This window comes from Tasmannia lanceolata, unplaced genomic scaffold (assembly GCF_043159265.1).
Source record: "Tasmannia lanceolata isolate RefF3 unplaced genomic scaffold, GAP_Taslan_0.1 ptg000013l, whole genome shotgun sequence".
NCBI lineage: Eukaryota > Viridiplantae > Streptophyta > Magnoliopsida > Canellales > Winteraceae > Tasmannia > Tasmannia lanceolata.
The window spans coordinates 25,447,905-25,474,631 of record NW_027518690.1 but is presented as its reverse complement, the minus strand read 5'-3'; the positions used below and the strand labels follow the sequence as shown (position 1 = coordinate 25,474,631).

General features: G+C 36.6%; 1 protein-coding gene across 1 annotated transcript; it reads left to right on the top strand.

Moving 5' to 3' along the window:
* Window positions 1–8,110: 8,110 nt before the first annotated feature.
* On the top strand, window positions 8,111–8,896 carry LOC143891094 (uncharacterized). Its single transcript, XM_077395742.1, has one exon. It carries the CDS (start codon window positions 8,111–8,113, stop codon window positions 8,894–8,896), a length of 786 nt encoding a protein of 261 aa, XP_077251857.1.
* The last annotated feature ends 17,831 nt before the right edge of the window (window positions 8,897–26,727 follow it).

The following is a 26,727-nucleotide window of genomic DNA, read 5'->3' as shown; positions in this document are numbered from 1 at the left end:
AATCTATAGGACCACTTGTGGGCCCAAGGTTCAACCTTTTTGACCAGATTGTGGGCCCAGGTTTTCAATGCCTTTTGGACTGCTTGTGGGCCCAGGTTTTCAATCAGGTTTTCAACTTTTTTTATTAGATTGCCTTTGCATTGATTTTTCTTTTTCTTACTTGTTAGCCCAAGGTTCCCCATGGGTTCAACTAATCAACTTTTCCTTATTGTTTTGATGCTTGCAAATCCAAATTGATTAGTTTTTATGGACTAATGTGTTGCCTTGTAGTATTGTGCCTTAGACTGCAAAGTCACATGTCAATCCAAAGACTAGAACATTAGCACAATACAACACAACACATGGCTTGAGGATCAACATACACAATGAACCAACCAAGCTGTACATACATTGGAGACATCATCCTTGGAAGGTGTTCAAGTCAAGAGCTCAAGTCAAAGATCCCATAAGCATGCCTTGCAAAGTGCTAAGAGAAGCTTGCAGATGAACTAGTATTGGTGACCTTCTCATGTACCATTGAAGATGTTCAAAGAATGGAGGAAGTCACAAGGCCCAAAGCAAGTTGAAGAGTTCACTCACAAGTTGAAGATGCCCAAGAAAGTCCTACGGAGCCAATACAATCCAAGAGCATCAAGGTTCTACATTTTATATATTGTATCGGAGTCCTCTTGTCAAATGTTTTTGTACTTTTAAATGGTTTTGGTTTTCAAAGCAAACTTAACACCTTTGAAAACCATCCATGCATACCCCAAAACATGTTTGAAAACCTTGGACAAAAGCCCAAAGACCATAGCCGAAAGCCCCAAGAAATCCTAATTTAAAACCAACTTTTTAAGATAGGGCTGCTCGACCGCGACTCCTCGGTCGACAACAGAATGGTGCTGGAACTCCAGCACCCACCCATAATTAGAGGTCCAGTTGACCGTGACACCCCGGTCGACCGCGGATGAGCTCCTAGAAATCCTAGAGGGAAAATTTTAATATAGGAAAAATTTTAGGGAAAATTTTAATTATGTAGGGAAAGTTTTCACACTCCCTTTTTATATAGGGAAAATTTTAATTACCCAATTCACTTCCTTTCTTGGGTTTCCCTTGGGATCTCAATTGGTATCAGAGCTAAGGCTCGTACATAGGCTTTCATTTGAAAACTTCCAAGAGTAAAAGATCTAAGGCAACTAATGGCATCTAGACTACACGTATTTGATGGTTTGGATTACGGATCTTGGTCGATTCATATGATGACGTATCTCAAGAGTTTAGATTTTGGTGTTTGACAAACAATAGAAAAAGGATATACTTTTCCCAACTCTATAAAACCAAATGGAAAAGAAATTAAGAATTTCACTTAGCACTCTAAAGCACTAATTACACTATGTTGTGCACTAAGCATTAATATTTATGAAAATGTTTCATCATGCAAATGTACTAAGAAATTATGGAAAACCTTGAAGAATTCTATAAGAACAACAATACATGTAATGGTAATTCACTTGAACTAGAAAACCCCCGTAAACTTGAAAGGTATGAATAATTTAAAAAGGGGTATAGTGATATTTATGAGGAGTTAATGGAAAGAAACAAAAAGGACCATGTAATCAAAAAGTCCGTTGACTATATGTTAAGTGAAATAAAGAACTTAGAAGAAGACATACAACAACACAAAATCAAGGAGAACAAACTGGTTGAATTAAATAAAAAGTTGGAAATAAAGAACATTGAATTGAATGAAAATTTCAAGCTATTAAGTGGAGATGAAGAAGAACTTAGGGCTTGCTCATCCCTTCTGAAATGCCAAAGGGCAACCCAAGAGGGAAGGGGTGAATTGGGTGATTAAAATTTTTACACTAAATTTGATAGAAGTTAGAAAAGCAATAGAAGTTAAATCTAACCTTTGTTCAATGAAGCTTAAAGAGAAGAGATGGTTAGATATTACCAAACACCCAAATGTAGAAGAGTTGAGGAAGAGATAGGAGACGACACAATGATTTAGAGTGGTTCAGCCCCTTAACCTCAAGGACCTACTCCACTACCCAAGTAGTCGATTTTTCAAGGAGATTTCCTTCACTATGATGGGATTCCACAAATGCCGAATCCCTAAGATTTACAATAAATAGCGCCTCCAAGGGAACAAACCCTCTTTGCAAACCGCCTCTAAGGAGATTAACCCTCTTCGCAAACTGCCTCCAAGGGAATAACTCCTCTTTGTCAATACAAACCGGATTCACCTTTGTTGACGGTTCGAATCGGAGACACTCGATTACAATGAATGAAGAAGTTTGAAGAACGCTCGAAGCCTCTTGATATGCCTATTTTACAATGATGGAAGCTCACAATTACTCCAAAAGATTACAATGTAAAAGCCCTATGGAGATCTTCTTCAAAAAGATATGCGAGTTCAAAGCTCTCTGAAGAAATTAATGGATTTGAAAGTTTTTGCTCAAAGAAGATTTTCAATATTTCCAAAAGTCTTGAAATCCATGAAGAAACCTCATATTTATAGCCCACAATGAGTCATGAAGGTTTGAGGGTAGTTTGGATAAGAAAAGATAAAAAGGGTAAAAAAGCAACTAGGCGTTATGCCCCAGCGACTAGTTTCTCGCGCAGTGCCGGTCGACTGTGGAGGGTCTGTCGCATGCAAGTTTGCTGCTGGATTTTTTATATTTGCCTTTTTGGGTACAACTGTCTGTTAGAGAATACGCCCTGAAAAGCCAGTAGAATGACATTTTCTAATCAATAAAGATTTATTTCATGACATGAATGGGTATTTACATTTATGAATGTGTGCGATGTGCTTATTTTATTAACACATGTTCGTCCTTAGGTAGCGTAGTAGAAATGCCATGCTAAAAGGATTCATAGATCCAAGGGAGCAAGGAGATATGGCATCTTGGTTCTAAGCAAGCCTTAATAGTTCCTAGTTGGGAAAGAGACTAGACATCTCTTTCTGCATACAACTAGTACCAGTCTTGCCTACATGCATCTGTCGTGAGGTGACTTATCTCGGTTATCAGGGTAGTGGACTCTAAGCAAGAAGAATGGGTGCGACGATTGGATCGCGCAACCGAACCGGATCAAATAAAGAAAAACTTATGAACAAGAAAGTATAAAGTTGTTCTTCCAGACAAGACCCTTCACAAGTCCTTAGACTTGAGGGATCATATTGGTCTAGTCTATCTTATAGTGATTCTATTTTAGAGTCACATTCGGATAGAGCTATATCCTAGAGCAAACCCACTAGGCCAATAGTGATACTCAACAAGGGATTCTTCGCCCTAAAATTTAGGGATTGAGATCTACAATTTTGTCAGAGCGGTAGGCCTATTAAATAGCCTGGCCAGGCGGATTTGATAAAATGTTTATCGGAAAGTTTAATGAAATATTGAATTATTTTCAAAGGATTTTACAAATGGATTTGGAGGCCGAGCACCGCTTGATCAAAATGGTATACAAAGAGTGGTGTAAGCCCAATGGTTCCCACCTTGGCATTCTCATCTTCTTTTGATGATTCCAATACAGAAGTGATTTTAAATTACTAATGTGTTTGAATGTCTAAGTTGTAGATTATAATTGTGCTAAGACAAGATTTCTTGGACTGAGGCTAAGAAGCTCTCATTGGACCACATTAGGAAAGCCAAAGACATCGGAGATCCAAGATGCATGAAGACTTGAAGTATCGCAATTGAAGATCGAAGTCGTTTTAGAATGTAAAGATCCAATCCTAGTTTAGGTGTTTAGAGGCATAAATAAAGTAATCTCACACACCCCTAAATGTTTAAGAGATTGTCCTTGTGGTGTTCCAACAATTTGGAACCCTCATTACAATCCCAACTTGGTGTAGAGTTGGAAGCCCAAATGAACAGAATTGAAAATCTGCTGGAAATAGGCTTCTCGGAACTCCGAGAGAATTCTCGGAGCTCTGAGCTCGGAACTCCGAGACATTCCTCGGAGCTCCAAGAAATGGTCCAGTAACATTTTCTTAACTTCTGTTTGTATTCCCGGAACTCCGAGAGAAATTCTTGGAACTCCGAGAATTCTCTCGGAACTCTGAGACCACTACTTCGGGAAGAAAAAAGAGCCGTTGGTGTTTTTGCCAGAATTACCACTATGCCACCAAGCGGTCATATTTTGGTTTTTCTATATAAATGGGTATTCTAAACTTCCAAATTATCAATCCTAACACTCTATAAACCTATTGGAATATCCTAAGAGTGAATCAAGCTTGTTTATGCCTCTCATCCTCTAGAATTAGGATTTGGATCATTAGGCTCAAATTTGTACATATTCTACAAATCTTGTAAACCCTTGTGAGGGATTTTTTGTTCTTTCTTTCTTTATTCTAAAGATTGTATTCGGGCGAGTGTTCGGAGAAGCGGAGCCCACTCTCCGTGGTGAGGATTGCCACCAAGGTTAAAGGCAATTGGAATTGTAATCAGCACCGATCTTCGCCGAAGTTAAGAAGATCAAATAGTGAAGCCATCAACGGGTTGAGGACCGAACTACTTTAAATCTCGGGTGCACTCTCTCTTATATCTTGCTTTACATTTGCATTGCACTTAGGATTTAACTTGTGTGCTTAATTTTCATCCTTGATCTCTTAATCTTCAAAATTGGGTTAGAAGTTTTCAAAAGATTAAAACTTGTTAGTAACCTAATTTTACCTTCTCATTGTTGCCATTAGAGTAAGTACTCGGGCCTACCTTTGGAATTTCAAGTGGGCCAAGGGGGTAAATGGTGTCCTCCTGCCGTATGACTCAACTCAGTGGATGTAGTTACGAAGAAAGGACTTGCACATACATGATGTGATTAAGGGTATGATGATATGATGGTCATCTTCAGGGTTACGATGTGGACACTGACCTAATACGAGTGTAGTTTAACTACAGAGCAAGATCGTAGTGGGGCCCATCATAGGGTTCTGTAGGATCAACCGTCGGATCCCTGCGACAATCCCACTCATAACTCGAATGATCCAGTAACATCCAAATGGATCATGGTTCCGCATTTTATGTAATTGCACGGATGGTTATCATCCGTTAGATTAATGTGGATATTAATTAAGTATATATATGTTGATGTATGTATATATACATATTTTTGTTAAGTAAGTAACAAGAGACAGTAAGAGAATTTCTTGAAGACAAATTGGATCCAAAATAACTCCCATTGGATGTGAGTTATTAATTAATTAAATTGTTAATTAATTATTTAATTATTAAACATTATTATGTATTATTAATTTGATTAATAATACGCATAATAATGTGTAAAAATGAGGATAGTTATTCCCAAACCGGTTTTGCAAAAGTTATGGAATTAGAATGGAATTGGGAATTGGGATAGGACTACACATTTGGATAAGATTTGTGGGGCCACAACACTCTTAAATCAGTTGGAGAGCTGCAAAAAGAGTCCCAATTGCTCAAGGACTTTGAGTTGCACTTAAACTCCTTGTTTGACAAGAATTGCTAAATTGTAGGATCTACAAAACAAGCAATTTATTTCCAACACCAACTCTTATGTGATAAGGCCACAAGGGCTGGAGAGAGAAACAAGAATTTATCAAATCAAAACTCTACTTTCTGTAAATGAGAGAGGGCTGAACAAAATTTTAAGTGTGGAATACTTCAAAATTTGTTCTCCCTTGCTTCTCCCTTTGAAAAAATCGTTTTTCATCTCTCTATCGCTCTATCTCTCTTCCAATTGAAATAGTTTCAAAAAGAAAGGCTTCCGATCAATTTTTCTATTCTCTAAAACAAAGGTACTGATTAGATCAGACCCTAAAGAAGTGAATAAGAGTTATTCACATCCACAATAGTCCGAGCAACGAAAAAGAATCCATCAGTTCAACTTGTGGGGTTCACGGCGTTCAGAACGATAGCAACCGTTCGAGGAGTAGATCAAGCAGCGTGGTTCCTTGATTTCTTCTTCAAAGAGGTATTTATTTATGTTTGATTAACATAATTAACTAATCTAGACTCTATGATCTTGGGAAATTGCAAGATCGAAAAGAAAATTTTTAAGTTCTATGTAATTTTTATTCCGCTGCGCATAGCGATCTTGCCGGAAGGGTATTCAAGTGGTATCAGAGCAACTAGGGCTCATATTAGGGGATACAATTAACCAAAAATAGATCATACGGTATATCCGCTGTGAGTCCGATCGTTCTATCTCGGCTATCCAAGGTTGTTAGTCCGTAGTGTTAATTAATCAACATATGGACTTTTGTGTAAAGATCAGTAATTTTGATATACTCAATGTAATTTTTGATCTGATCAACCTTGATGGTTAAAAAGTAGACTTGAATACGAGTCCAACTCATCAAGAATCATCAAAATCCGATGAACGGATTGGGAGATATGATTTTTACAAGTTAGGCCAAAAGTGCAGTCTTGTGCTGATTTTTATTTCGGGAATTCCATGTTTTATTTCAGAATAGCCCAAGTTAAAATTTTCAAACATTATTTGAGTTTATTATAAGCATAATCAGTAACTAATATGGTAGTCCGAAAAAATTTTCTTCCACTTAAAATATTCGAAAATTATGCTATTCTGAAAGGGTTCCTGAAAACCATTATTTTGAGCTTTTCTCGCTCAAACGATTTCATTTTTCGCAAAATTTTTTGTGGTGACTTCTAACATCATAAGAATTGATTATATCATGTTCCTTTATATGTCAGTAGTTTTTATGGCTGAATTAAAAATTATTTAATTTAATTTCAGCATGATTTGATCTCTGTTGATGAAAATTGGGAAAAAAGGATTATTCGACCTCTATCCAAGTATGAGATGCATATTGATAATATTTGTGGATGTATGTTATTTATTTTTATTGTTTGATATTGCTGGAATGTAGCAATTAAAAGTTCGCATTGTAATAATTAGTAATTTTATTTGTTTATGTACCCTTTGGGCAATTGAGCGGACAATTAGTTCCCGTGGAGAATTTTTTTTATGTACATATTATTTAGGCTAGTGTAAGACACTAAGGTAGTTTATTTTTTTTATTACATCAGAAGTAATGAAGAAAGAAAATCGCTCTTGAGGTGGTCAATCGAAGAATCAAAGAGAACTTGGACATGGCGATGCTTCAAGAAGGTTATAGATGATGGCGGACCTAGATTCTATCGATCCAATGGAGGCGGACGCATTCTTCATGATTTTTATTGATCTAAAATACTTCATATGATGAAGTATATCAGTACCAATACCTTTGAAAAATCGCTTTGAGCTCGATGGAGTTTTCCTATTGCGAATAGCGAATAGTTGCCCAAATTTCACACTTAATTTTGGTAATATAGAATTATGGGGATTAACTAACTCTAAAATGGTTAGATAATTCTTAAAAGGTTAGTGGGAGAATACCTATAAATCCAAGATGCCAAAATTAAGCTTATGGATGTGGTTGTTTTACTTTTCGAGGTTTGGATGTGTGATGGATGATTGCATTTTCCTTATGTATGTATTTCCATTTGATGGTTTGTTTTAGATGCATGCATATGAATAAGTTTTTCTCACTTAAAAGAAACCCTCTTTATAAAATATTGAGTTGTAAATGGGGATTTAAATCGAAAGTATTAATCTCCTTGGACTTCCATAGCCATCTATTGGTTGGCTAGTATAGAGAACAAGACGGTCATATGCCAAAGTAGAAGCCAATCTTGATTTTCTAACGAGTAACCAATAGATTCCTATAAGGATAAGGGATATTTGCAAAATACATTAGTCATATCCCAAAGCAGAAGCTAGTATATTTTGTAAAATGATTCCGAGGCAGTGGGTGTTAGCTTAACCAAGCAAAGAGTGTTGATGCCCAAAGGATAGATACACTGCGATGCTTGGAGGCCAAATCAAATCGGATATCATAATTATAATATGATGGATTAGATGAATGCACTCATACTCAACAAAGTTGTTGTTGATGAAGATCAGATGTCCTTTGGAGAAATCATGTTATTTCTCTTGCTTTATGTGTTTGAGGGTCACATAAATAAGGCATACAATGGGCAGTACCATTACAGATCAAAAATCCAGATCTAATAGTTATATGTCATGATAAAATCTAACATGGGTAGTCTTGATTATTTTATGCCTCCTTTCCTTTGCGTTCGGTATGACATCCTTCAATCCATTAGCTATGATCCTTGAAGACAATAAACTTACTGGTCCAAACTATGTGGACTGGAAGAGGAACTTAACCCTAGTGCTCACAATAGTGAAAGTTTATTGGGTCTTGACTACTGAGGCACCTGAGTTGGCTGGTCCCGATACTCCCCAGGATGTGAGGGACAGAGCCACAAAATCGCATGAAGATGACCAAATGGCTAAGTGTTATATCCTTGGGTCGATGTCGAACGTGTTGCAACAACTTGTTGGAATGGCTTCGTCAATGGATATTATGCACAATCTTAGGAAGATGTTTGGAGAACAAGATCGCAGTGCTAGACAAATAGCGATTAAGGGCCTAGTTTCCACTAAAATGGTGGAAAGAACCCTAGTTAGAGTTCACATGTTGAAGATGATGGGCTATCTAAATGATCTCGAAGTTTTAGAAGCCATGTTAGATGGAGAGTCGCAAGTCGACAAGGTGTTAGCATCCCTACCACCATCATTCAGTGACTTTGTCATGAATTACAACATGAACAAATTGTTAATGACATTAACAGAGTTGTTGAATCATCTTCAATCTACTGTGGATCTTCAAAAAAAGAATAAAAAATCCTCTTTCTTAGTTGAAACTAATGTAGTCTCAACTCCCAAACCGAAAGGCAAGGGAAAAAGAAAGAGTAGAGGTCAGCGTTCTAAGAAAAATATTTTCAAAGTCAAGAACAAGAAAACTTTCAAGAAGAAGTCAACCAAGACCAATGATGCTTGCTTCCATTATGGAAAGGTTGACTGAGGGCAAACTCTACCTAAAGGTTGGAACAGAGGCAACAGTTGCAGTCCAAGCTGTGGGTGATCTACTACTAACATTTTCAGGAGGATATTTACGTTTAAATAATAAATAATTGTCTTTATGTACCTTCCATTAGAAGGAATTTGATTTTAGTATCTAAACTTTTGATTGATGGTTATTCAACAACTTTTAATAAAAGTAGTGTTCTTTAACAAACACGAAAATTCCTTGATCACAGAAGGTACATTAGTTGACGGATTATTTATAGTAAATGCTTTAGAAAATGCAAGTAACATTGAGGATATTCCTATTCAGAATATTCCAAACCTCAAAAGGGCAAGGAATATGACCAATCCCATACATCTATGGCATCTTTGAATAGGCTATATTAACCTAGACAGGATTACAAGACTGGTAAAAGATGGTTCATTGGATTCTATCCAAGTTGAACCTTTTTCAACTTGTGAACCATGTCTTCAAGGTAAAATGACCAAAATTCCCTTCAAGGGCAAGAGTGGAAGATCCTAAGATTTGTTGGGGATTATACATAGTGATGTACGTTGACCCATTTCTCATCCGACAAGAGGAGGGCCGATATACTTCGTGACTTTTACGGATGACCATTCAAGGTACGGATATTTGTACCATATGCTACGTAAGTCTGACACCTTTGAAAAGTTCAAAGAGTTCAAGAATGAAGTATAGTATTAGTTAAAAAAAAGAAAAAAGACTCTTCACTCTGATAAACATGGAGAGTATCTCTCGAATGAGTTTAGAGATTAATTAAAAGGAAAATGAAATAATCTCTCAATGGACCCACCTGCAACACCAGAATTGAATGGTGTTTCAGAACGTAGAAATAGGACTTTGTTGGACATGGTCCGGTTTCTGATGAGTTTCTGTAGACACCCCCATTTTGCTACGCTTTAAAAGTGAAAGGTTTGTTTAGTCTCGAGTCGATATTCTGCAATAGATTAGGCATTTATGCATTCTAGGGTAGATTTCATCTCATTTTAGGTGTTTTCACAATCTTAAAGGTTTCTAGGGTGTTCCATTAGTCTTCGGAAGATGAGAATTCATGTTTCCAATCAAGTAAGAAAACCTGCTATTTTTAAAATTTCTCAGGATTTTCCCTAATTTTATCAATGTTTGCACCATAGGGGTAATTTGGTCATTTCCAATTTGTTTCATTTTACCCCCGGGTTGTGTCTGAGAAATCTTGAGTGATTCTATGAATTTTGAAAAACCTGCTAAATTTAAAACCTCTCAGGGGTTTCGTTTGATTTGGAAATTTTATGTGTCAAGTGCATTTTGGGTATTTTCAAAGGGTACCAAATGATCCTGTTTGATATTGCCCACCAAAAGGACTCAATTTTGAAACTTTCTATTTTTGAAGTTTGACCACAGAGACTTTTCATTTTTAACTTTCTCCTTTAAGGGGTGAACCAATTTGAGAGTATTTTGGTCGCATTTGGATGTGTAATGGTCGAATAGGGGTATTTTGGTCTGAAAAATTATTTTCTCTAAAGGGGATGGTTCGACCATATGTTGATGGTACACCATAAATATCATATGGGTTGGGTTCATCAATAAAAAATTTAAATTTCAAGGATTTTATTGAATTTTCATTAAAAAAAAACCCAAAATACATGTCATAAGTACCATTGGGCTAAAGCCCACAAGGTGGGGGTCCATGTGGACCCACCCATGTGGGTTGGCCACATAAGTGGGCGCCTCATATGAAGAGGTCACATGCAAAAACGTCCAACATGGGATGAGGTGGTTGGTGACATCATATTTATTTTGAAAAAATAATAAAGAAAGGAAGAGTTATAATTAGAAAGGGCTTGTATGATTAGGTTACTAAAATGGCCATAAAGTTTTACCTTATAATTCAAACAATTTGCAGTTATACTTGTTTCGAACGTCTCGAAAAGATCTACAACTTCTAGTTTATGACTTTTCCTGAATCAGCTTCTAAATAGGTCAAACATGAGCTCAAACTTCGGGCAACCCTTTTTGGACGAAAATCATTCATAAAAGCTAGTTTCCTATGTGAGAATGTAACAACCCTAAAAAAAAAAAAAAAAAAAAAAAAAACTCGGAATTCCGAGAATAATTCTCGGAACTCCGAGAAAATAACCTCGGAATTCCGAGAAATCGGACAGTAGTTTTGGAATCCGGTTCTCGGAACTCCGAGAGCATTTCTCGGAACTCCGAGAATTCTCGGAACTCCGAGAATGTCGCGGATTGAGAATCCGAGAGTTTCCAAACTCTCTATGAAGTGCCGATTTCCGTCCTTTTTGGGTGAGTTAACACCAAAACAAACCCTAAAAAGATTCATGACTATATATATACACTATCATAACCTAATGTTCTTCATAAATCAAAACCCTAAAACCTAAGGAGAGTAAGAAAAGGAGAATTCAAGGGAAGGGAGAAGAAGGAAGGGCTTTCAACTCCAAGATCCATCAAGCTTCATTCAATTCTCTCAATTCAAGTAATCAATCACATCAATCAAACCAATCCATTCAAAGGCAGAGGCAAGATTTCGGATTATGTTTTGTAATCTACACTATAACTAGAATTCTTGAAAGTTTAGATAAAACCTCTTATGATTTTGTTTCTTATTCCTGAATCCAAATCATGATTTTTCATTGAAAACCAAAACCCTATAATGGAGATGATTAAAGGCCATAATTTCATATACCCTTGATACCATCTCACTCGTACCCGAAAAGGGACGAGAAGGTCAAAGAACCACGTGAACTCCTCGTACAAAAACAGTGCGAAAGGTATCCTCGTACAAAAACAGTGCGAAGGTTATAATTCTACATGGGTATCATTGTGTATAGGAATTAATGGGGAAGGAAAGGGAAGAGCATAGACTCTAATGATTTCATAACAGTAGTTTCTAACGATTCTAGAGCAATAGTCTCTAATGAATTTCACATTGAACAAAGTGTTCTACCCTACCAATTGCATGAAAAACCCATATTCTGAAGATTTATTCAAATTACTTGAATTCCTTTATATTATTGATTCACATTAAAAGCCAAATATCATATTCTTGTTTCGTACTGCAAATTCTTTGATATCCTCTAACATGAGATGATTATATATTTAAATCTTTCAATTGTCTTAGTTAAGTTTTATTACACTGCATAACCGTTATTCTTGCATCCTGACTCTTAAAATTGTTCTACAGACTTTAACGGTGATAACCTGGAAAACCAGCAAATCGATCAAAACGAAGGAGCATTTGCTGATGAACAGACCTAGGCAAAAAGGGATGGGGAGAGATGTTAGAGTTTAGATTGTTATTTTCTTTTCTTTTAGTTTTCTTTTAAAAAGTCCTTTGGACTTAGAGATATTATTTGGTAAATTCGTGGATGTTATTATTAAAGGTTAATGGAATAAAATTTATCTTCCCTTATTTCTGTCTCTATTTCATTAAATAAATGATTTGTTTTTAACTAAGACTTCCGCTGTATGAAAGAATGAATGTGTTTTGTGCCTCTTTTATTTTTTTGAGAGGCGTAGCAATCCGGATTTTCGGGGCTCGTTTGCTCTGTTTTATAAAGAGCTAGGCTCAGAATTGCCTCAAAATTTAGCCTGAGAATCCGGGTCGTTACAGAGAAGGCTTCTAGATTGATCTTGAAGGATCTCCATTGTGTAATTTAGCATTGCTTAGCTTGCAAGAAACAAGGTTTAGAAATAAGTTCAATATGAAAATCAAAGAATGAGAAAGTCAAAGCACAAATTGGAAACTAACTAAAGGTAGGAGTCCTCACATTAGAAACTTCCAAATCCAATCTAACCCTAACTTTTTCTATAAAAACAAAGCAAGCACAACCTTTGGCATCTCTCTAGGAAATTCATCCCTTTCTCTCTTCCTCGGAATTCATTCCTCTCTTTTGTTGCTTTGGTGCTCATCTCTTCCACTTGGTTCCTCATAAAGTGCTTTCACATATTCAATACAATCAACATATTGGAGGCTAGTTTATGATTCATTGGGGTTTCTTTTGCGATTAAAAGGGTAAGTCAGAGCGTTTATCCAAGCATTACTTACCCTAGAGAAAATGAGAGCTAGCAAGGTTGGCCTTCTAAAACCCTCTTTCATGTAGTTTAAAGTAGAAGCATGCTAGGATTGAATTTGTGATTTTCTTTGAAAAGCTATGAATATGAAATTGTTTGCATGTGAAATTTGAGGAGATGAGATCAGGTTTAGGTTATTTCATAATCTAAAATTTTTCTTAGAAAATCTATTTTTTAATATTAAAATCCAAATTTTGAAATCAAGAGGGTTAAATTCACTTTACAAAGCAACTTTAATAAACCTTTGAAATTTCTTGAATTTTTTAATCTCTGAGTCTTTTGTGTATTAAAAAGCATAGAAATCTAGAATTTTCAGAAATTTTGACTCCGTTTTGACCACGATTTGACCTTTTAAACTTTACCCTTAAAGGGGTAAAATTCTCAAGATCGAATTTAAAAAAATGTCAAAACAGATAAAAAATCAATGAAAATTTAATCATAATAGAATTGTAATATTTTGAAACAGTAAGAATTTTTTGAAGAATTTTTTATTTAATTTAAGGGGTTTAAAGAATTATTTAATCCTACGGGTATTTTTGGATAAAACTAATTTTTGAAAGATATATAGATTTTTCAGAGATGAAATTTAGATGACAAGTAACTAAGACTTGGTCTAATTGCCTGTAAATGTTTCAAGATTTTTGGTTGCTGTTAGATACTTGTTTATGATTTTTTATGCCAAATCAAGCATGAAATAGTAAATTGGACAAAAATAGCAAATTATAATGAAACTTTTTGAAAATATTTTATTGAAAAGTAATACTGTAAATACATGTGTTCATAAAGTTTGGATTGAGCTGGATTAGATTTACTATGTGTTTCTTTGTAAATTCATAATCTGGACAGATACTTTTAAAATCAACAATTGATAGTAAATCATCTTTAAAATTCATGAGACTTTTACAGTAATCTTTTGTGGTCTAGCGGAATCTACTGTGAAGGTTTTATCTTGTTTCGATTAGATTTACTATGTATTTCTTTGAAAATTCATAATATGGATAGTTCGTTCTAAAATAAAAAATTGATAGTAAATCACATTTGCAATTCATGAAAATTGTACAGAAACTTTGTCTGGATAAGATCAAGTTACTGTAAAAATTTGAACTTATTTAGATTAGATTTGCTATGAGTTACTGTGTAAATCAATAATCTGGACAGAACCCTTCAACATTGTAAATCTGATAGGAAAACATATTTGTAATCCATGAAAATGTTACAGTAATCTTCTCTGATTAAGAGAAAGCTATTGTACAAATTTCAGCTTAATCCGAACAGATTTGCTATAAGTTAATGTGTAAATCTATAATTTGAACTGAAAATTTTGAAATCCTTAATAAAATCGAAATAAATTGAATTTGTTATAAAAATTTCCAAAGAATTCTAATACCACATCATGTATTCAATATTTAAACTATTGAAACAGAAACCTTAGGAATTATTGATTTTCTTTGTAAATTTACAATGCTATGATAGTTTAATCTCCAAGATTGCGTTCATAATTGTATCTTAATTGCGATCAATCCTTAATAATTTGAGCATTTAAATTATAGTATGTTGTTGGCTCCGAGGTCCACTGTCCACGAAAATCCTGAGAAATAAGCCAGGCAATAACATACTATAACTTACGTGTTAAATTATGCAAGGGTAGAAAGCACGATTCCCTTCCATGAATGCAGCTCGAGGCTGAAACTTGCCAATAATAAACCCATTGGTATTCCTTAAATGTTAGGAATCGAAAATCTTTGAAAAATTAAAAATCATTATTAATAAATTAAGATCATTTGATCCATGCTTTTGGAACTGTTAGATAACGGTATCACTTCGTAAGAACCTTTAGAACCAATTAGGAACACTTACGTCAAGTTGTGTCCTAGGTTTTAGGGTGTCCTAAAGTTAGGGAGTTCAGCCTCATCACGACCGATTGCTATTATTAGCAATTGAGTCATAGATCTAGTTATACTAATTACCCATTATTTCCATAGGTCAAGCCTAGTTACCTAGGATGTAGGTTCACCTGCAATAGTCTAAGGTTTGTCTTGCACTTAAATAGGACCGTATAGCATTTTAGATGAAGTCATAGGATAATAAAATCTACTCAACTTGAACAAAATAATCTCTCTTAAACTGTTGAAACAGTTATTCCAGTCTAGATTGATGTTCTAGATGTCTTAGGCATGTAACTTAGTTCAGGCACCGAACTATGATCGATTCTGATTCCAGTGAGGCTTGGATACGTAGGCAACTTTGGATGCTTTGAATGGCATACCGAGCACGAGTCGGCCCACCATAAATGGTGGGGTTTTGTATATTAGTTTTTTTTTATAAATTCTTAACTAAATATATAAGATTTCTCTCAAATTAGAATTTTAGGAGAACATTCACATAGATAATGAATCCATACGAATTAAGAAAATCAAGATACACATTAGAAAATGCATTCAAATTAGATCTTAGGATGCATGTCATATAGTTCGCACATTAATATAGAGTTAAATGAGCCATTTAAAAGAAATTCAGAGAGTTAACTTTTGAAATTGAAGACCGGATTATCGGGCAAGAATGGTGCATGTGGTGGTAACTCCCCATACATTCCATTCTCGTAATCAGGTAACGAATCTAGATTTCTGGTCAATTATAGGTCCTAGATCTTTCATCTAGGTGGCGACTCTGTCATTCTCTTTTGCGTGAAATTTGGATTGCTTTAGTGATCCCAAGTTCACGGAAAAGATAAATTAAATCAATAATAAAAAATGGCACACACCATTTGCGTGGGTACGAGAGACCAAGAGAGCCCCTCTCGTGGGATCGGGTCCCATAGACTGGCGACTCTGCTGGGTACCACCTAACTTCATTAAAATTTGAAAGGATAACTCATTTGAATTAATTTTAATTGGCTCATGAAAACTCTATCTTATATCTTATATACTTGATAGATTAGTTTCTATATTTTATTTTCTCATCACATCATAGTTAAATTTAATCTAACAAAATCTGAAGGCATCACAGATTGCGCAAACTTATTTCACACACTTACATCACTTGCATCTAAACCCTTGCATCTCACATGCACACACATCCTATTTTAAGAACCCGGAGTGTTATCTAGCATGGTTGACTGGGATTTCATCACTTGGTGCCCTGTGCTAGAGAGGCATTCCACTCTTAGCCTAGTACCTTTATGGTGCGTAAACAGATCTCTTGTTCACGTACTGATACGCCGAACACCAGTACAGTATATTGAGCACGGATTCACGCTAAGGGAACTCTTCGCCTTACCCCTAGATTACCTCAAACATGCATATAGTATACGAACACACGTGCATCACGTGTGTGAGCCTAGTTTAGGATATCTTACCCATTTGTGTCAAGATTAGGTGAAATTCTACTTAGCAACCCAAGAGGGGATGAATTTGGTGTCTTTTCAAATTTTAAGGATTTTGACAACTTAGATTGCACTAGTTTTAGATTGAATAGGAAATCAAAAATATTATTTAAAGCAATAGTAAAATGCTTACCACAAGAGAAGAGGTGAAGAGACAAAGAAGCTTTGACACAAGGATTTTTATAGTGGTTCGGTCTTAGATCATGACCTACTCCACTCTTCTCAAGTTACTCTCCTTGAGGATTCCACTATCTTCTCCAAGGAACTTAAATACGGCGTTCCTTCCGCCTTGTACAAATCGAGCTTCAAGCTCCACGGGTCTTCTACGGCGCCCTTTGTGCCAAATACAAAGAAGATGAAAGGTTTTAGCTTGCCTGCCTCAAGATAGGCTAATTACAAGTAAAGCTCACTCACTCTCACAAGAAAATGATCAACAAATGCAAACCCAAAAGTCTCTCAAGAATAATCTAAGGTAAAGGCACAAGAGAGAGATGGAGAGTGAAAAATCTAGAGGAGAAGGAGAATCAATGCCTATTAGTGCTCTTAGAATATTTTTTGAACTCCTTGGTTGGTTCCCCAAAAGTCCCAAAGTTTATATTTATAGAGGGGAGAAAATACACCTTTTTTAAGCTCCCCAACGGTTTTCTTGGACTCCAGGCTCGGAGCTCCGAGTGGGCCGAAATCCCTTTAAATTTAAACCTGGAACCATTCTCGAAGCTCCGAGAATATTCTCGGAGTTTCGAGAAGCCTATGCACAACAGTTTTTCCTTATATTTTTTGCTCACTTTGTTTGGGCTTTTAGAACTTTAATTTATCAAGTTAAATGGAATGTCATAAGGGTCGAACATTGTTGGGACACCACTATGAACATTCACAAACCCATTAAGTTCTACTTAGTTTGATTTTAACTCTCCTTTGTGCCATAGACCTAGATTATACATGAAGGACCATTTATATTTTAATTCTACTTGGTCTTCAATCTTGTTGGCACCTTGTAGAGGCTTTGACATGTCTTCACTCAACTCCATTGATGCTTGAGCCAAGCTTGAACTTTTGAGTTGATTGGCATTCTTGTTAGGCTAGAGTTCAACCCTGTCTTTGAATACCTTTGAGATGGTGATGCCTTCTTCATGCCTTTGATATCACTTTGAGCTTGAATGATTTGCCATTTGTCATGCACTCTTGAGGATGCTACGCTATGAACACCATAACTTTGCCAATGGAAATCATTAGTGTATAAAACTTTTTTCTTTATAACAAATTGAGTTTGTTAATCATCAAAACATTTCAATGGGAGTACTTGTTGAACCCTTGGGCTAACAATCTCCCCCTTTTTTATGATGACAAACATAATTTGTTTGAGGGTAGGAGCTCCTCTTTTAGGGATGAATGAAACAATTTGTGCTCCCCCTAAGAGTTTGATTTAATTGAACATTTAAAGCATTACTTTTAATGATGGAAATTTGATTGCAAAATTATAAGCATGGAGCTTTGCTCCTCCTCAATATATGCATATTATTATGACTTAGGAGCTCAAATATTCTCCCTCTTTTGTCATCACCAAAAAGGTGGAACAAAAGGAAAGATGGTAGGTGAGAGCCAATGAGACAAGTGAATTGCAATGCAATAGAGAAAGCAGGCATAAGACAAGGTATGCGAGCAAAAAAAAATAGAATAGAGAAGCACACCGCACCGTAAACCCAAGATATATATATATATATATATATATATATATATATATATATATATATATATATATATATATATATATAGATGATGTGAAATGGCATACATAGAAGTGCATACAACCAGTCAAATGACATAGCATCCACGACACATTATAGCAGTGACAGAATTATATAAACCGAATACATCCCAAAAAGATCCAACTAACCATAGAACATCTAGCTAAATATGATCCATACAACCAACTTATAATCCAAAGACGACCAAGCCAAATAGGAACATATAGATAAGCCTAATATAAAGAGAAATCTGAGCAAAACGGGATCCATCATCAGAGAACGAGAGCCATCTACTGCTCTGGAGGAGGAGGTGGCTGATGAGAAGAACTACCCGGCGCCTGGCCCCACTGGCCACTGGAAAGGTAGCGATAATAGGCGGTCCACTGGTCATCAATGTGGGTAGTTATGGTCTGGAAGCGAGTAGAAATCTCAGAGTCGACATGGGTAGACAGCCGCTCAAACTGTGAGGCCATGGATCGCTCAATGGCCTCCTGCATGTGAGCCAAATCCTGGCGAGTGCAGAACTGAGATGTATCTCTTGACGGCTGGGGTGCCGGTGCAGCCTGGTCCTCGGCTTTGTAGCCGCCTCCATCGTCAGAATCAATGTCAATCGCTGCTTGATTAAGAGCCATGCGGTTAAAGGTCTGATCATCAAACGGGACAGTAGGAGTCATGGTCATCTCTCCATCCAAGATGATGCCAAAGTGACGGAAGACACGGGTGAGAATCATGCCATATGGCAAGGAAGAGCGGTAGCGGCCAGGGGTCTGAACTATGATATAAGGCAGACAAAGCTGGCGGCCCTCTAGGATGCTGTAGTATCATATAGACCTCTAAGGGTCTTAGGGCTTCACGCATTCCAGCACGAGGTATGAAGATGTCGTACATGAAGTTATGGAGCATGCGCGCAACCGGAATGAGGTCGGCAGCTTGTACGGGCAAATTAGGTTGGTAGCTCCGTGTAATCCGACCATAGACAGTGTTATGATCAATATCATCAAGTGAATGTGTCTCATCTGCCGGCCAAAAATAGTGTAAGAAGCCCTCATGGCTAATCCCAAGAAGTGTGGCAAAAGTGTGATATGTGAGTTTGATGACAGTTTTCTTGATCTTAGATTCGATTTTGAAGAAGGAAGGGGAAATGATGAGATTGGCATAGAAGAGACGTACCAATCAAGGGTAAACTGGTTCGTTGAGGTGAAGGATGGGTGTCCAATGAAGGGCATCAAATTTGGCCTTTTAATCAAAATTTTGAAGGCCAGGGGATCAATGTACCTACCGGTGAGGATGCCCCTAGTGCCGACGTCACCCTAGAGTTTCTTGGCCTTATCCCCGATTAAATAAGAGTTGGACACAACCTCGGCGGCCACAGCCTTGGCCTTCGCCTTCTTCCTCGGGAAAGTCTTCAGGAACGTATTCGGGGTTTGCAACTTGGGAGGAGCCTCAAATGTTGAGATTTTTGGTTTTATGAGGCATGGTGAGAGGAAATTTGGGTGGAGAGAAAAATAATGTGTTAAAGAAAAATAGAGAAATAGCCCTAAAATGGAGAAAAACAGGAGAAATAGAGAAAGAGAATGGAGAAAGATGGAGGAACATAGAGCGAAATGAGAGAGAAAGGGAGATAGGCAAGAGAAAGGAAATAGAAGAAAGAAAAAATGAAAAAGGGGTGAAATCCTAGGGTTTTAAAGGAAAAAACTAGGGTGTTAGGAAGAAGATAGGGATTTGGAAGGGAGAAAAGGGTTTTGGAGGAAGATGTAGGGGGAAAATGAAGGAAAAAAAGAAAATGGAGTTAGGGTTTGAAGAGAAGTGGAAGGAAGAGGGAAAGAAGAGAAGAAAAATAAGAAAAACTGAACCGGGTCCAGGGTTTTAACGCTCCTGGCCCGATTCTCGGAGCTCCGAGAAAAAATCTCGGAGTTCCGAGAACACACGGGTTTTTATTTTTATTTTCTACTGTCCCGAATCTCGGAGTTCCGAGAAATTTTCTCGGAGCCCCGAGGAGTACCTGGATGAAATCTCGGAGCTCCGAGAAATTGTCTCGGAGTTCAGAGACAAAATCTCGGAGTTTCGAGAATTTATTTATTTTAATGTAAAGAGGACATAGTTACATATGCATAAGGTGATTTTTCAAATTCACTTACTTGTAATACTATACACACATACACATAGATAGATATGTATATAGGTGACATTGCAAGTTCAAACCATGATCCAATGCATGAATCACATATATGACTTACCGAAGGTTTAGATGATGGCACATGGCCAAAGTTTTAGGTATCTTAATTAAGGGTGATGGTACCGACTCCCCCTTGAAATGAAGTGGGCTATGAGTACCAATTGAGTGAGTTTTAGAGTTAGGGTTGGATCATCTGAAACCATGTAGTCACTATCAAAACAAGAGATATATATAGATATATACAAGGAGAATTTTGTCCTCTATTCATGCTTCATGTGCAAACTCTTTGACTTGATCCAAACTCTAAATGTTGAGTCCACTCCTAAGGTCACAAAATCGATCCTTATTAAGGGGTTTTGTGAAGATATCTGCCAATTGTTCATTGGTGTGGATGTACTTAATTTCAATATCCCTTTTTTGAGAATGATCTCTTAAGAAATGATGCCTTACCTCTATGTGCTTAGTTCTAGAATGTTGAATTGGATTTTTTGTCAAGTTGATGGGACTTTTATTATCACAATGGATTGGAACATTACTAAATGCAAGATTGTAGTCCATGAGAGTGTTCTTCATCCATAGGATTTGTGCACAACAAGCTCCGGCCGCAATGCATTCTGCTTCAGTAGTAGACAAGGCTACCGAGTTTTTTTTTTGCTAAACCAAGACACTAGAGACCTTCCTAGAAATTGACAAGTGTCACTTGTGCTTTTTCTATCAATTCTACAACCGGCAAAGTCGGCATCCGAAAATCCTACTAGGTTGCATTCATTCGATCGTTCATACCATAAACCTAAAGGAGTTCCTTTGAGATATTTGAATATCCTCTTAACGGCACTCAAATGAGACTCTTTAGGAGCCGATTGAAACCTAGCACAAATACACACGCTAAACATTATATCCGACCGGCTAGCGGTCAAATATAATAGACTACCTATCATTCCTCTAAACTTCTTCTCATCAACCGGTTTGCCAATTTCATCATTTTCTAATTTGGTGGAAGTGCTCATAGGAGTTGGCTTGATTTGTAAGCCATCCATGCCAAATTTCTTAAAGAGTTCCCTAGTATACTTCTCTTGGTTGATAAAAATTCTATTTTTACATTGTTTGATTTGAAGTCGTAGGAAATAGGTAAGCTCTCCCATCATACTCATCTCAAACTCTTTTTGAATGGATTGTGCGAATTCTTCACACATCTTATCATTAGTAGCACCAAATATTGTATCATCTACATAGACTTGAACAATAAGCATATCTTTTCCTTTTCTTTTAATGAACAAGGTTTTGTCAACCGTGCCCATTTGAAATCCACTCTCTAATAGGAAGGAGCTAAGCATCTCATACCAAGCTCTAGGAGCTTGCTTTAGACCATACAAGGCTTTGTCCAACCAATATACGTGATTCGGGTATTTGAAATCCTCAAACTGGGAGGTTGTTCAATATAAACATCCTCCATAATATACCCATTTAGGAATGCACTCTTCACATCCATTTGATACAACTTAAAGTTTTTATGGGAGGCAAATGCAAGTAGCATCCTTATGGCTTCCAATCTACCAACCGGAGCAAAGGTCTCATCATAATCGATACCTTGCTCTTGGTTGTAACCTTGGGCTACCAATCTAGCTTTATTCCTTTGAATATCTCCATGCTCATCGAATCAGGTGATCATTAGGCCTAGGAACTAACCTCCATACTTGGTTTCTCTCAAATTGGTTTAGTTCCTCTTCAATAGCAACCATCCAAAATTCATCCTTTTAGGCTTCTTTTATGGACTTAGGTTCTATTTGGGAGATAAAGGCCATGTTGGCACAAACATTCCTATAGTGAGATCTTGTCTTGACTCCTTGTGAAGTTTCACTTATGATTTGAGTAGAAGGGTGACTAAACATGATTCTACTATGTTTGGGAAGACCTTCTACTTCAAGCTCTTCTATAGCTTGACCTTCTAAATCAAGATTTTCTAAGGGTTGAATAATGGACTCTACTTGACTATGAGGCTCTAGAAGATTGACACCATCATCATCTTCATTAATGACTTTAGGAGGTTCAAATGACTCATCAAATTTGACATGTACGGATTCTTCCACAATTTGAGTTCTTTTGTTATAGACTCTATAAGCTTTACTATGGGTTGAATAGCCTAAGAAGATACCTTCATCGAATTTTGAATCAAACTTGTGCAAGGTGTCTTTCATGTTTAATATAAAACATTTACAAACGAAAGCTTTGAAATAGCTAACTTAGGGGGGTGTTCCACTCCATAGTTCATAAGGTGTTTTGTTAAGGTGAGGTCTAATTAGCACTCTATTTAAAAGATAGCAAGCCGTGTGAACGGCTTCCGCCCAAATGTTTCTTGGAACATTGTGCTCATTTAACATGGTTCTAGCCATTTCAGTAAGTGATCTATTTTTTCTTTCAACTACCCCATTTTGTTGGGGAGTTCTTGGAGACGAGAAATTGTACTTGATTCCATTTTCATTACAAAAGGTATCAAACTCAATGTTCTCAAACTCGGTTCCATGATCACTTCTAATTTCATTTATGAAAACCCTTTGTTCATTTTGAATTTGCTTGCACAAGTTGACAAATTTCTTGAAGGTTTCATCTTTACTAGTTAAAAACAACACCTAAGTGAACCTAGAGTAGTTATCAACAATCACATATACATATCTACTTTCTCCTCTACTACGAGTCTTCATGGGACTAAATAGGTCCATGTGAAGGAGTTGTAGTGGAAAAGAGGTAGATAATACACTTATGGGTTTAAAAGAGTCTTTAGCATGTTTTCCATGAATGCAAGCACTACAAACTTTATCTCTAATGTATTTGAGTTTAGGTAACTCTCTCACAAGATTCTTAGAAGATAATCTTGAAATCAAATTCAGATGAGCATGACTAAGTCTCATATGCCATAACTAAGGGTTATCATCCATGGCGGAGAGACATTGGATGTTCTGATTTTCAAGGTCTTCTAATGCTAATGAATACATATTGCCATCTCTATGTGCAACAAATTCAACTTCATTATTCTTAGCACTCAAAATCTTACATCTATCTTTTTCAAAAAGAACTTTGTGACCAAGATCACATAGTTGACTAATGCTTATCAAATTAAATGAAAGACCATCAACGAGCAAAACATGTTCAACTTTAATGTCCTTAATTTTAATGGTACCTTCACCGATGATTTTGCTTCTTGTATCATCCCCAAAAGTGACATTTTCTTGATGACTCATGGTGACGAAGGCGAACTTGGTTACGTCTCCCGTCATGTGCCTTGAGCAACCGCTATCCAAGAACCACTTGTCGTTTGAGGGTTTTCCTTTTAAGCACACCTACAAGAACCAAAATTCATATTGAAGTTTTAGGTACTCACTTTTTCTTGGGTGCTTCAAGGTTAGCAACATCGTAAAGCTCATCTTTTTAACCCACATAAATTTAGATGCTTTTGATTTCTTAACATTGCATGCAAACCTTAAGTGTCCTATTCTACCACAATAGTGACAAGTAGGAATAAAAGCACTAGTGTTAGCATGGATGTGGGAGGAATTCATCATAAACTTATTTTTGAATGAGGCTTCTCCTTTAGAAAGGGGTTTGTAACCAAGACCAATTTTTTCTAGAGAGACAAGCTTATTTTCAAGAATTTCATCTAGTTTATTTTTGCCACATGAGAATTTTCTAAACGTTAAATCAAGTTATTTGCATTTCAAAACAAGTTTCTCATTTTTCTCTTTCAAGCTTTTGTTTTCAAAAATTAATTTGTCTACTTCTTCATTCAAAGCTTTGTTTTCCAAAATCAATTTTTCACTTGTATTGGTTTGCAAATCGAATTCCTTTTTCAAGAACCCAAAATCCCTAGTTATATATTGTAATAACTTTTTCATTGTTTTGTTTTTGGCAAGTTGTAAATCCAAATTTTCATGAAATTTTTCACAAGCAAATAATAGTTCATCATTAGAGAATTCATGAGACATATCATCAGCATCATTTACCTCGGATACGGAGATGTCTTGTGTCACATCGGCGAGTCCCATGAAGCAAAGGTCATCTTCATCCTTTCCGTTGGATTCATTTCCGGATGAAGCACTCCCTTCATCCCAAGCCGCCGCACACAAAGCCTTTTTGCTATTTCTTCTATTCTTCTTATCCTTGTCATTGTTGTTGATGAGTGGGCAATTTAGCCTTATATGACCAACCTTGTTGCACTTATAGCATCTCATCTCCTCTTTGCTTGAAGGCCTATTTCTTCCTTGGCTAGAGTTGCCTCCTCTCTTGAACTTGAGAAATTTCTTAAATCTCTTGGTGAAGAGAGGAAGATCATCATCTTGTGTGTCTTTTTCACTCTCTTCCTCTTCACTCACAACTCTTGCTTTAATAGTTATTCCTTTACTTTTTGTATCTTCCTTTTGTTTGTTTAAGGTTTCTGTTCCTTTTAAAACCATTTCAAAAGTTATTAAGGAACCTATTAAGTCTTCTAAGCCCGTTTTTTATACGTCTTTTGGTTCTTCAATGGCGGTGACCTTGGGATCCCAATCTTTAGGTAATGACCTAAGTATTTTGGTAACTAAGACCTTGCTGGACAATTGTTTACCTAATGATCTCAAACCATTTGTTATGTTTGTGAACCTAGTATGCATTTCGGCAATGGTTTCATTAGGGTCCATCATGAATAGTTCATACTCTCTAAAGAGAAGATTCATCTTGGAGTCTTTCACTTGATTGTCCCTTCATGAGCCATCTCTAACATATCCCAAATCTCCTTAGCGGTTTCAAGAGTAGAAACTCGATTGAACTCCTCGGGAGATAAGGCACAAATCAAGGCATTCATTACTTTTGCATTGATAGTGGACTATTTTCTTTCATTATCATCCCATAGTTCCATATCAACACTAGGTTCTTTATATCCATTTTGGATACTTCTCCAAACATCAAAATCTAAAGATTTGAAAAACACTTTCATTCTAGCTTTCCAATATGATAGTTTGAGCCATTGAAGAAGGGAGGTCTAGTAGTGGATTGTCCCTCATTGCTATGAGAAAAAGTTGCCATTTGGATCTTTCCCTTGTAGGTTTTCAAAGAGAAATCCTATGTAAAAGCCTATGCTCTGATACCAAGTGAAATTCCACTTAGCAACCCAAGAGGGGGTGAATTGGGTGTCTTTTCAAATTTTAAGGATTTTGAAAACTTAGATTGCACTAGTTTTAGATTGAATAAGAAATCAAAAATATTATTTAAAGCAATAGTAAAATGCTTACCACAAGAGAAGAGCTGAAGAGACAAAGAAGCTTTGACACAAGAATTTTTATAGTGGTTCGGTCTTAGCTCAAGACCTACTCCACTCTTCTCAAGTTACTCTCCTTGAGAATTCCACTATCTTCTCCAAGGAACTTAAATACGGCGTTCCTTCCGCCTTGTACAAATCGAGCTTCAAGCTCCAAGGGTCTTCTACGGCGCCCTTTGTACCAAATACAAAGAAGATGAAAGGTTTTAGCTTGCTTGCCTCTAGATAGGCTAATTACAAGTAAAGCTCACTCACTCTCACAAGAAAATGATCAACAAATGAAAACCCAAAAGTCTCTCAAAAATAATCTAAGGTAAAGGCACATGAGAGAGATGGAGAGTGAAAAATCTTGAGGAGAAGGAGAATCAATGCCTTTTAGTGCTCTTAGAATATTTTTTGAACTCCTTGGTTGGTTCCCCAAAAGTCCCAAGGTTTATATTTATAGAGGGGAGAAAATACACCTTTTTTAAGCTCCCCAATAGTCTTCTTGGACTCTGGGCTCGGAGCTCCGAGTGGACCGAAATCCCTTTAAATTTAAACCTGGAACCATTCTCGGAGCTTCGAGAATTTTCTCAGAGTTCCGAGCTCGGAGCTCCAAGAAGCCTATGCACAACAATTTTTCCTTATATTTTTTGCTGACTTTGTTTAGGCTTTTGGAACTTTAATTTATCAAGTTAAATGGAATGTCATGAGGGTCCAACATTGTTGGGACACCACTATGAACATTCACAAACCCATTAAGTTCTACGTAGTTTGATTTTAACTCTCCTTTGTGCCACAGACCTAGATTATACATGAAGTACCATTTATATTTTAATTCTACTTGGTCTTCAATCTTATTGGCACCTTGTAGAGGCTTTGACATGTCTTCACTCAACTCCATTGATGCTTGAGCCAAGCTTGAACTTTTGAGTTGATTGCCATTCTTGTTAGGCTAGAGTTCAACCTTATCTTTGAATACCTTTGAGATGGTGATGCCTTCTTCATGCCTTTGATATCACTTTGAGCTTGAATGATTTGCCATTTGTCATTCACTCTTGAGGATGCTACGCTATGAACACCATAACTTAGCCAATGGAAATCATTAGTGTATAAAACCTTTTTTTTATAACAAATTGAGTTTGTTAATCATCAAAACATTTAAATGGG

Coding starts and splice junctions, on each gene's coding strand:
- LOC143891094 (XM_077395742.1), top strand. CDS start 8,111: ATGACATCCTTCAATCCATTAGCTATGATCCTTGAAGACAATAAACTT.